At 42.1% G+C, this 12,063-nt stretch overlaps 1 protein-coding gene across 11 annotated transcripts in view; it reads left to right on the top strand.

The window, feature by feature from the left end:
* Positions 1 to 11,781, top strand: part of LOC118367480 (myocyte-specific enhancer factor 2D homolog) — an 83,693-nt gene extending 71,912 nt beyond the window's left edge. For 7 of the 11 annotated variants that reach the window (XM_035750995.2, XM_035750997.2, XM_035750992.2 and 4 more), the window contains 5 exons: positions 991 to 1,102; positions 1,421 to 1,604; positions 2,781 to 2,849; positions 5,105 to 5,155; positions 8,097 to 11,781. In XM_035750995.2, coding sequence (XP_035606888.1) covers positions 991 to 1,102; positions 1,421 to 1,604; positions 2,781 to 2,849; positions 5,105 to 5,155; positions 8,097 to 8,520 — 840 coding nt within the window. In that variant the 3' untranslated portion in view covers positions 8,521 to 11,781. The remainder of the gene's footprint in view (positions 1 to 990; positions 1,103 to 1,420; positions 1,605 to 2,780; positions 2,850 to 5,104; positions 5,156 to 8,096) is intronic. The other 4 variants (XM_035751000.2, XM_035751002.2, XM_035751001.2 and 1 more) reach the window with 2 other exon arrangements.
* Positions 11,782 to 12,063: the final 282 nt, after the last annotated feature.

The following is a 12,063-nucleotide window of genomic DNA, read 5'->3' as shown; positions in this document are numbered from 1 at the left end:
TATGGACTTGGTCTTTTACCAATTAGGGCTATCGTCTGTATACCACCCCTACCTTGTCTCAACACAACTGATTGGCTCAAATGCATTAAGAAGGAAAGAAATTCCACAAATGAACTTTTAACAAGGCACCCTTGTTAATTGAAATGCATTCCAGGTGACTACCTCATGAAGCTGGTTGAGAGAATGCCAAGATTGTGCAAAGCTGTCATCAAGGCAAAGTGTGGCTACTTTGAAGAATCTCAAATATAAAATATATTTTGACATGTGTGTTATTTCATAGTTTTGATGTCTTCACTATTATTCTACAGTGTAGAAAATAGAAAAAATAAAGAAACCCTGGAGTAGATGTGTCCTAACTTTTGACTGGTACTGTATGTTATAGAATAGTGTGTAACCATGTATACATACTATGTGTGGTAAATCCAAAATGGAGCAAAAGCTCTCTCTGTGAATGCATTGTATGTATCTTGGCACGTGCATGGGTCAACTCCATGTGTGTGTAATCCATGTCGGGTTGGGCAGGAGGAGGTCATTGTGTGTAGTCTACAGTATTCTCTGGAGTGTGTGTATCCATTGACTAGGACAAACTGTTACAAGGTGACACCAATGGCACAATGACCTCCACCCCTGGAGCGTCTGAGCCCAGACTCACACACTTATCACCACGCACCAACACACACACAAACACAATCACTTTATCGCTCACTCTGGTTGTTCTGCCCGATGCATGTCTCTCATTCAATCCGCATGACTCTCCATTGAGTGGAACACTTCCTAACACCTCTACCAACTATTCTTTCACGTGACCGTGAATGTTGGTGTTTTCGTGTCATAGAGAAGTCAAGAACCGTACAGGCCAGGATGTTCCCACCTTTGTTTGTATTTGATACTGTTAGTAAATGTCATGGTACTGCGTGGGCACAACATTTTTGGTTTAAAATAAGTCTTCCTGATGTTCAAGCGTTTTTCCTGTGTCCTCTGTCTTCCCAGAATGCTCAGCGGTTAGGTGGTTCTCAAGGGAACCTGTCCACGCCAGTGGTTTCCGTAGCGACGCCCAGTCTCCTAGCCCCCTTCTCCGCCATGCAGACGACCTACAACACTGGTGAGTGAAAGAGGACAAGGGTACTCTCTGCTCACGGGCAATTGGGCACACACTGTATGTCTGTAGTGAGTCTTAAAGCAAGTGTATTAGGACCTGTGGATGATAGAAACACAAGGGTGAATACTTTTGATTCGTTTATTCAGTTATTCTCTTTTTGTCAGTCTGCTCTGTAATTGCCCTAATTGGCAAAGGCAGAAAGGAGCACAATTTAACACTATAAGTGAATCCTATGCATATTCACTTTGATCAATGTGTGAGTATTTCTCTCCCTCTCTCTCTCTCTCTCTCTCCCCCTCCCTCCCCCTCCCTCCATCTCAGAGTACCAGCTGACAAGTGCGGATCTCACTGCGCTCCAGACATTCACGCCATCAGGGCTGCTGCCTAGCAACATGTCCACCTGGCAACAGCAACCAGCAATGTCTCAGCAGCAACAGCAGCAACAACAACAACAGCAGCAACAACAACAACAACAGATTAGCTTGGCGTCACTCAGTAACTTGGTGTAAGTACACTTCACCGGTCACCCTATTGTATGAGTGTAGCTAGCTACATAAGTGTGGCTAGCTGCACCCTAAACCAGTGGTATTCAAAGTCGGGGTCACGACCCCTTGTAGGCTCACGGGGGAACTTTAGTGGGTTCACCCCCCAAATAATGTAATTAATAATAATACAATTAAGACTATAGATTATTGTGTGGAACAATATACAAAAAAACTATTATTGAGTAAATGTATTTATTGGTTTCTTTTGATAAGAGATGAAAATGCAATTCATTGAAGGTGTCACTTGATTTGAGGTGGGATGGGGGAAATTCTTGGGTTAAAAATGAGGTCCCCTGAAACTCTAGTTGAAAAAATTGGGTCCCCACTGCCCTAAACGCAGATATCGGCGTTTAGGCCAGTGAGATTCAGAGAATTAACCCAAAACCCTTTCCCAAAACTATGTGACCAATCTAGTAGTAACTACTCTCCCATGCCATCCCTCTGTACCTACCTGTACTATAGCCCTTAAACACACATGCACTTACTGTATGCACACAATTTCATCAGCAATTCTGACTCGCCAAAGCCGTGCGTCAATGGCATTTGACATGAAATTAAGGATTTTTCCTCAAGAGCAGCTTAGCATGGTTGCTAGCTACAATAAAGACCCAAACTGTGAACACCTCTGACCGTCACTGGTATCCACTAGCTATGGTATAGTATGCATCAGAGGAGGCTGGTAAGAGGAGCTGTAGGAGGACAGGCTCATTGTAATGGCTAGAATGGCATATATGGAATGGTATCCAACATATCAAACATATGGAAACCACGTTTGACTCCGTTCCATTGATTCCATTTTATACATTATAATGAACCCGTACTCCTGTAGCTCCTCCCACCAGCCTTCTCTGGTATGCATGTACCTCCACTTTGAGTTTGAGTATGTCAGGGGCTAACCTAAATAACTCCCTCTCCCTTAACACCTCCCCACGTGGATCCAAGAGCACTTTAGGTTTAGGTGTGCGTTGACCACCTGCTGAAGGCTAATGCTAGCTAGTGATCCTCATTAGCCGTCAGCTTTGTCTCGTTACTGGCATTGTTAGAGCTAAATGCAGGTTTCTGGGATTGTGGCGGCTAGGCTAGCCGTGGGGTAGCTGTATGTAACCGCCTGTTTGTTCTCCCCCTCTTGTCCACAGCATGTGGGGCGCAGAGAAACAGAACGGGGAGATGGCTAACTGCATCTCCAATTTCGCTGCTAACCTGAGGTGAACGAATTAGCATCTAGCGCTACATGTGTGGTTATCGTCATGCTTTTCCTGTCTGTCGTATCAAATTAAGTTTGTGCGGCTCTCAGGTCGGGTTCAATTCTGATGAACATAATGAAGGTATAACAGTTTAGATTCCATGTAACTTACACTGTACATTTACATTTTTCATTTTGAGCCCTTTTTCTCCCCAATTTCGTGGTACCCAATTGGTAGTTACAGTCTTGTCCCATCGCTGCAACTCCCGTATGGACTCGGGAGAGGCGAAGGTAGACAACCATGCGTCCTCCAAAACATGACCTGCCAAGCCACACTGCTTCTTGACACACTGCTCCCTTAACCCGGAAGCCAGCCGCACCAATGTGTCGCAGGAAACGCCATGCACCTGGCGACCTTGTCAGCGTGCATGCGTCCGGCCCATCACAGGAGTCGCTAGAGTGTGATAGGACAAGGACATCCCGGCCGGCCGGCCAAACCCTTGTATAATATCTTGTTTCTGAGGCTTTGAGTGTTGGAACCAAAGAGAGAAATATGCAGGAATATGGCAGCCGCCCCGCACTGTGTGTTTCAGTCTCACAGGACAGCATTGACTCACACACACACCCAAACACACACCAAGAATGAGTAATGTAGTCCTCCTTTTTTGTCTTGAAGCACAGGTCTATTTATCTGTATATCACCTGGATGGCCTGACAGTAAGATCAATAGTCAGATTTCACCCATCCATACTTCATATAGATCAGTGAAACTGCTGCTTCAAAGTAAGGCACTTGAACAAACCGTTCTCATTTTGCCCTGAAGAGCAAGTTCCTCCCACGATTTGTTCTCTCACACAAGCGTTTGATTACATAGGCTATACGTACATTCCCACTGTTTCTGTTATTTATTCCCTTGCACGGTAGCCGCAGTGAGCAGACACTTCCAATCAAAGGTGATTGACGGTTTTGCACTGCGAGCCTCGCGTTCCCTGTCAGCCCTGGTTACTCGCCGTGAGAAGCGAGGGAGAAATGATTTCTGCTGTTTTTTTTCTCCCCTTCCTTCTCTTGCACTGAGTGGCCAGTCATTCCAGAGCCTCCTGTAAAGACTCACTGCAACTAGCGTGCACCTGTTGACTAGCACACCAATCTAAATGTTAATGCTGTGTCAAGGGTGTCCCGCTAGCCTTCCCGCGTTGACTTGTTTACTTGTTTATTGAATCGTTTTCCACACGTCAATTGCTGCCTTCAGCCTTGCAGGATGTGTTGGTCTCTATGTTTGAAGAAGCCAGCTGATGCATTCAGGAGATAAAGGATCTGAGTTGAGGAGTTTTAAGGGGTTTTGGAGAAATGCTTCCTGTTTAGAGAACATGTCAGTCTGTCTGTCCTTGCATTAAGGACATGTCCTTTTGCATTGGAGAAATGGTGCACACACACAACTCGCTACCTCAGTAAGTTTACAGGTGGCAGTTATTGCCATTACCTTGCTATCCGTCTTACTATTAACTCGCTCTCTGTCTGTCTCTTTCAATATCTCCCTCTCTCTCCCTCTCTCTGTCTCACTCTCTCTCTGTGTCTACCTCTGTGTGTGTGTCTCTCTCTCTCTCTCTCTGTCTGTCTGTCTGTCTGTCTGTCTGTCTGTCTGTCTGTCTGTCTGTCTGTCTGTCTGTCTGTCTGTCTGTCTCTGTCTCTGTCTCTGTCTCTGTCTCTGTCTCTGTCTCTCTCTCTGTCTCTCTCTGTCTCTCTCTGTCTCTCTCTGTCTCTCTCTGTCTCTGTCTCCCTGTCTCCAGCTGTTTTATTCAGGGAAAGGCTTACCTTTATGTCTCTACCTTACGCATGTTTTACAATGTACACAGAAACAAATAGTACACACTGCTGATTTGTGTGCTGTGCACATAATATCCTATTTAGTTCAGAGAAAGCTCCTTCATCCTCAAGGAATAGATTGTTTGCACAGACAACCGGATAGGGAATCATTGTGTCAACACATCCCCTCCAGCTTGATTACACTACATTGCAGGAAAGAGAAAAATAATAGAATTGATAAAATAAAATGTATTTAGGGACTAGATTGATGTCTTGGTCAATAGATTCAAAATGATAAGTCTATAACTACATTTTATTTAGTAAATGAATACCCAATGTTTGACAAATTTTGAATGTAAAATGATTTAGCCAAGTTGTTGGGCTGTCTGTTATGTACATCAATGGAGAGCAGGTTTCTGAATCACCCTCCCTGTGTTAGTTTCTCAAACTTTCTTTTTTACCCTCCTTTTACAGCATGGCCTCTCAATCAAACTTGCTATTTGGCAGGGAAGAGGGTCTCTGCTGGTACTGTATATCTCCTCAGTCAGAGGAGGCTGGTGGGAGGAGCTATAGGAGGATGGGCTTATTTTAATGGCTGGAATGGAATAAATGGAACTGTGTCTAACATGTGGTTTCCAAATGTTTGATGTATTTGATACCGTTCCATGAATTCCATTCCAGACATTACAATGAGCCCATCTTCCCATAGCTCCTCCCACCAGCCTCTTCTATCTTCAGTGTATAACTAGCCACACAGCATGGCACTGTTTCCCAAACCTGGTCTTTGAGGACCCCCATGCATGCAGGTTTTCATTTAAAACCAGATCCAATAATTATTTGACAGAGACTCCATATGGAGATGCTGTTAATAGTCATCCATGAAACCTACTATCAACTCAGTTTAAGCAAATTTATTGAGAGATTGGTTTAATGTGAAAACTGTGCACACAATAGTCCTTCTGGACCAGGTTTTGGGAAACGGCACTATACTGTACTGTATTGTAACCATGTGCTTCTGACTACACTAGCTGTGTTAGCGCCCTGAGCTAGCCTGAAGAGCGAGCCTTCATCACTGTCACCGGCCTGCTGACTCTGTTCGTTTTGTTCTCCATAGCAACAGGACCCTTGTGGCACTATAATCCATCTACCTGTACAAGTCCATAATGCCGGGCTTACACTTGATAAAGTGGCACATAGAGGCAGAGTAACACAGTCAAGGGTTTAGGGAGTGAGTGTGGACATAAGCGAGAGTATGTGTGTGTGTTGTAGGGTACAGAATCACATTCTTGCATCTTTTATTGTGCAATTGTGAATATATAAAATAATATGAATGGGTCATTGTGCCCTATAAGTACACTTCTTAAAGGCCCAGTGGGCCCACATCTTAAAGGCCCAGTGCAGTCAAAAACATGAAAAAAAAGTATTGGTGATTCTTTTTGTTTGTTGTTTTGGCTCTTTACTCCAGCACTTTGGATTTGAAATGATACAGTGACAAAATGCAGACTGTCAGTGTTAATTTGAGGGCATTTTCATCCATATCTGGTAAACCGTTTAGAAATGACAGCCCTTTTTGTACATAGTCCCCCCATTTAAGGGGACCAAAGGTATTGGGACAAATTCACTTATGTGTATTAAAGAAGTCAAAAGTTTAGTATTTGGTCCCATATTCCTAGCATGCAATGATTACATCATTGTTTTGGTTGTGTTTCACATTATTTTGTGACCAATCATTTGAGTCCCTTTTATTGTAAATAAGAATAGAATATGTTTCTTAACACTTCTACATTAATAGGGATGCTACCATGATTATGGTTCATCCTGAATGAATGGTGAATAATGATCACTTAGTCCTGAATCGTGAATAATGATGAGTGAGAAAGTTACAAATATCATACCCCCCAAGAATGCTAACCTCCCCTGTTATTCTAATGGTGAGAGGTTAGCATGTTTTGGGGATATGATATTTGTAACTTTCTCACTCATCATTATTCACGATTCAGGACTATCCATAATCATGGTAGCATTCACATGAATGTAGAAGTGTTTAGAAATATATTCTATTCTTATTTGTCCCAGTACTTTTGGTCCCCTAAAATAGGGGGACAAAAAGTGCTGTAATTTCTCAACTGTTCACCCGAAATGGATGAAAATACATTCAAATTAAAGCTTGACAGGTTAGCCTCATGGTATCATTTCAAATCCAAAGTGCTGGAGTACAGAGCCAAAACAACACAAAATGAGTCACAGTCCCAATACTTTGGAGCTCACTGAATATTTCCACACTGAGGTTGGGATAATACCGTGAAAATTATGATATACCCTTTTAGTGTAAGAGCTGTTTGAAAATACTTTTGGGAAAAAAATGGCAGCCTGTTTTTGTGGGATGGAGTTTTGGCCTGCCTGGTGTCATCACCATGCGGTAAATTAGTGAATAGACCAATAAAAGAGTTCCAATCCTCTCTGCCAATAACAGCTAGTTTTCAGTTTTCCCCTCTACACTCATGAGAAATGTCTCTTTGCTAAGAAGCTATTTTTGTTTCTTTGTTTTCAATTCAAATAGTCAAAATCACAGGAAGGTACTTGATTGTTAGCCAGAAATGATTTCATATTGAGATAAAAAAAAAAAACAGCTGCGTTGAAACTTTTCAAGGGTGACCTGATTGAAGTGATTGTTGGCTTTTCCAATTGTGGGGGGTGGTGTGGGAGAGAGGGGGAGGGTGCTGAGGGCTGTGTGAATTTACAGATGGGACTTGTTGGAGGGGTGTGTTGTTGGAGGTGTGTCTGGGTACAATTGCATGAGTTACTAAATGCAAAAGATTAAAGTGACTGTGGACACATGGCACAAGGCATGGTCTTTCGGAATCCAGAGTCAGTCTGCATGGCTTGTGGACCGTGCGCTTCCGTGTGGCCTTTTCATCCAGTCTGTTTGCGTATCTGTTCATTTGTCTAACCTCAGTCCATCAACCTGTAGTCTCTTGTAAATGCCTGACACTTTGTTCCCTAAAACATTAGCAGTGAAACATTACCTGTCGTTAGCAATTAGCCAAACATGAGCTGTCAGCCCAGGGTGTGTATGAACAGTAGGGTGGAACACAGAGCACTGCACATAGAAATGAAGACCTACGCAGTTCATAGAAGGGACACTTATCTACCACTCCCATAAACAATTATATTCTTTCTCTCCAAGGTTCTGTTTGTTTTTCCGCTACTCAATTTGCTGACACATTTGTTTTCTAGGATCCCCCCCCCCCCCTCCACCTAGTGTGTGGAGGTGTTGACTCTATGTTCCATCAGCACTTACTGCACTGTGTGCTGTTGAGCAGGTCCCTGTCTGGGCTCCTGTGTTAAAAGTGATGTTCATGGTGATGTTGATGTGTGTTCGTAAGGAGTGTTGCAGTTACCCTGGCTGACCAGCAGATGTCAGCACACGTCTCACCATTTCTCTCTCTTTTCTCGGTCCCTCCAGGCCGGTAGGCCACTTACCTCAGGGCACCATGCTGACAATTAACACCAACCCCAACATCAGCATCAAGTCGGAGCCCGTGTCGCCCAACCGCGACCGCAGCACCCCGTGCTCCACAGCCGGAGGTGGCGGAGGAGGAGGCCTAGTGACCATCACAGGGGCCCCTATGTCAGGCCAGTACCCAGGGGCCCTGCGCCTGGAGCCGTCCACCCTGCAGGGCCGCTCGCCCGTCGGCAGCCTGAGCAGCAACGGCAGCTCCTACGAGGGGGACCGGGACGATGGGGCCCAGGGGCGGGCCCAGGACTTCCACCACCAGGGAGGGGCCTCCTCGGCCATGGGGCTCATGAGGCCCTCGTCCACGCAGGAGCAGCAGGAGCAGGAGGGTGCCAATGTGAAGAGAATGAGACTGGACACTTGGGTAACATAGATGTGTAGAACAAGGGAGTGAAGGGGAGAGATGACCCCACCCCACACCTATTTACCGTATGTACAGTAAATGCTGACCTCCACACATGCCTCCACCACACACAAACACACACACGTGCACCGGACACGCCCATTTGCGCATGCTCTTACACACTTTCTCTCACAAATGTATGCATTGACGTACAAGCTGCATACTGTTTTACCCTATATTGTACTACACACACACACATATTCTCACACATGCACCCTCTATAGGGGCAGAGTAACCGAACCAGGGATTACATGTCAACATAGTGTGTTGGACAAGATTAGGATTAGAATGAGTTCTCTTTTGTTCAAACTGGCTCTGTCTCCTTTTCGTTTTGAAGGGAGAGAGAGCGTCTAGAAAACTGACTGACTATTGACTGACTATTGGCTTTGCTGGGTTTTCTTTTTACCCTCTACATCACATAATACACATCTGGTATCCTCCTGTCATTTATCCACAGTAGGTCTCTAGTCCAGCTGCACTGCTCTGTTGAGAAACAGTATGACAACCAAAATGAATCCACTTCTTTGTATCTGCCCAGTGGTACTGTTATATCCAGCTTTTGGTGTTTTTGTAAAGAGTATGAGATTGGTGAATGAGATTTAAATGGTTTTGTTGGAATATTACGTACTCTCTCTGTCTGACTTGTCCATCAGCCATCTTTACATTTCTATAAACATTTCTAATTTAGATTTTAAGAACCCAAAATTCACCATTTGATAAGACAGGATTCACTGTTCTAAAGTGGACGATCCTTGTTTTGTTTAGTTTTAGCCAGGTATTTAATCAGAACCATGCAGATAGCTGTTTAATCTGAAACATCGATACCTTATCTAGGTCAAATACTGTTTTATCAGGGATGGGCTGCACTAGCTCTATGACACATGCTACAGATACCTACAGATCAACTTCAGATTCTACGTGTGTGTTCCTGTTTTTGATATTTATTTCAAATGTTCTTTTTGTGTAAAGTTTTTTTGTTACTACCTTCTTGACTTTTTTTTAATTTTTCCACGCTCAAATCCATCCGCACTCACACACGAAAAGTATTTTTGTTAAACAATGCCAGTGTTTCAGAAGGCTCTGAATAAGAGATGTAAACTGGGAGAAAAAGCAAAGAACTGTGTATATAAGCAATTTGTTCTGTTTCCTTCTGTATGGCTTTTGTATAGCAGGGATATTGTTTTTTTTTGTGGGTAAACATATATATATATATATATATATATAACAGCAGCGATAGTAGATTTTGAGAGTAAGGGATGAACTGCATACGATGCAGAGAAAACGATAGACGACAGGGATTGTATATAGAAATATATGTTCACATATGTTCAGCAGGATATCCCTAAAAGCCAATGTGTTGATTCTCAGTGGATCTGTCTTTCTATTTGTGTACATTAGTGTACTACGTTGCAAAGCCAAGTGAGGGTGCTAGAGGGACAGAATGGAAAGTAGCAGTGGATTGGACTGTTTGAGTGAGCAGTGGTTAGTACTCTGATGGAGCGCACTTTAACCACTTCCTCCCCCCAAGCCCCCAAAAATGCCCCCTCTCTTTAAAAGCCAGGTGTCCTCCAGAATGGGACAGTCATGTCTGCATGTCCTCAGGCACATCAAACTCATCCAACACACACATACAAACACATTCACACACATTAGCCAGACAAGTATCCCTTGTGCTTTATGTTAGACGAGAGTACCTCCCTGGCCACATTAATTAATTACAGCATTTCACTCACTCCCTACCCGTGACTTAAAAGACAACTCCATCTCACTCTCATTTGACCTCCACCACTATCAATTTTCTGCCAAAACGGCTCATTGCTCCACACACTCAAACACCATACTCACATATACTCTGCACTCTGTTCAAATGACCTCACATTGGCTCTTTATTGTTTTATATCGTTGTAGTTGTTGCTGTAGGGATTGTGCAGCCTGACTCTTCAGGAGTCTAGACGATCGTCTAGAGACTGATGGCAGAGAGAGAGCTATCACGACTGCCGGCATGTTCGCACACCCTTGGACTGTAAGACTGTTGTGTCCTGAGCTTTGAACAAAACGTTGACCCTGATGTTTTTTTTTTTTTCATTTTTTTTTTCATAAAAATGGTAGCTATGTCTTGAATAGGGCCACACGCCATGAAGCGATGTTTCATAACTAGACTAAATGGTCACTAGTGGAAGCAGACTATGGGGAGATGGTTGGTTAGTACTCTGGACATTGGCCAATCGATGTGTTGCATAAAGCCCTGACATTATCTCAGAACAACACTAAGGGTCACTGTAATCACAAATGAAAAGACAATCGTCATGACAATAGTTAACCTGCGCCCCCATATCTCCCATGTATAATGAATGATGTTTAGAGAATCTCACTTTCCAGTGTTAATTTGTGCTGGTGACAGTTCTATTGTCTGTTTTTATTATAATTGTTCTATGGTAATTGCTATTATTACTGTTAATATTATCATTATTGTGACCATCGATGGTAATTGTAATGATGATATAGAAAAGACAATTTTATTTTTTGCGGTTTTGTGTAGGTTAGGAATCTTGTTTTATTTGAATTTATTTTATTATATATAAATATTATATTTTTGTTTTGTTTTCATTTTTTGTTTTGTTTTTTCTTCAAATGGTGTACAAATATTGCACGATTTATGACATAAAACAAAACGGCTGTAGTAATATTAGTACATGTGAGATCATGGAAGGTGGTAAACAAGTTTAATACAATGCTGCAATTTTTAGTCAAATGTATAAAACTTAGTCTACACATAGTAAAGTGGGGACAAGACACATTTAATTTATTTCCGACCAGACACAAAGATGTCAATGCATGGGCATAACACAAACAAAAGAATGAATCATGTTATAGGAAATAAATATGAAATGTAATATCAATAAGAATTTACATCACACAGAAATAAAATAGAAATTGAAGAAAAAAGTTAATAAATTATAGTTAATATATTGTGTTCGGCTAGTCTGATTTCCGTTGTAAAAAAATATATTAAAAAATAAACATTTTTGTTGTTTTTGGGGAATGATATACAATTTGTGTATATTTTCATAAATAAAGTATGCACTGATATGTTATTACAAATTCTATACTGCTTTTACAAAAAAAGTGTTTGTTATTGTACCAAAGTATCCATTTGTCCCTTCTTACCCTTCCCTTTTTGCGTATGTTTTATCGTATTTTATATATTAAATAGACAAGTTGACCTACAAAGAGGTTTTGGTTTGTTATTATTATGATTTACATTAGAATGTGGATTTGTGTTAACTATCAAAACAGTTTGATAATTTATCAATACAAACTTATTTTCTGAAGAAAAAAAAAATCTGAAACGTGATGTATCAGCTATGTTTGGTAAGTAAATATGGGACTGTTGAGAGAGTTGCTCATTAATTGCCAGAGATATGTGAAGTGGAGTGGAGTGATCTATTCTTACTATAAGATGTCACCACATGTGCTGGTAATGCTTTGGTCATCATTATCAAGTGTTCAGAT

Source organism: Oncorhynchus keta, chromosome 34, assembly GCF_023373465.1.
Source record: "Oncorhynchus keta strain PuntledgeMale-10-30-2019 chromosome 34, Oket_V2, whole genome shotgun sequence".
NCBI classification, from domain to species: domain Eukaryota; kingdom Metazoa; phylum Chordata; class Actinopteri; order Salmoniformes; family Salmonidae; genus Oncorhynchus; species Oncorhynchus keta.
This window is presented reverse-complemented; position numbering and strand designations above follow the sequence as displayed.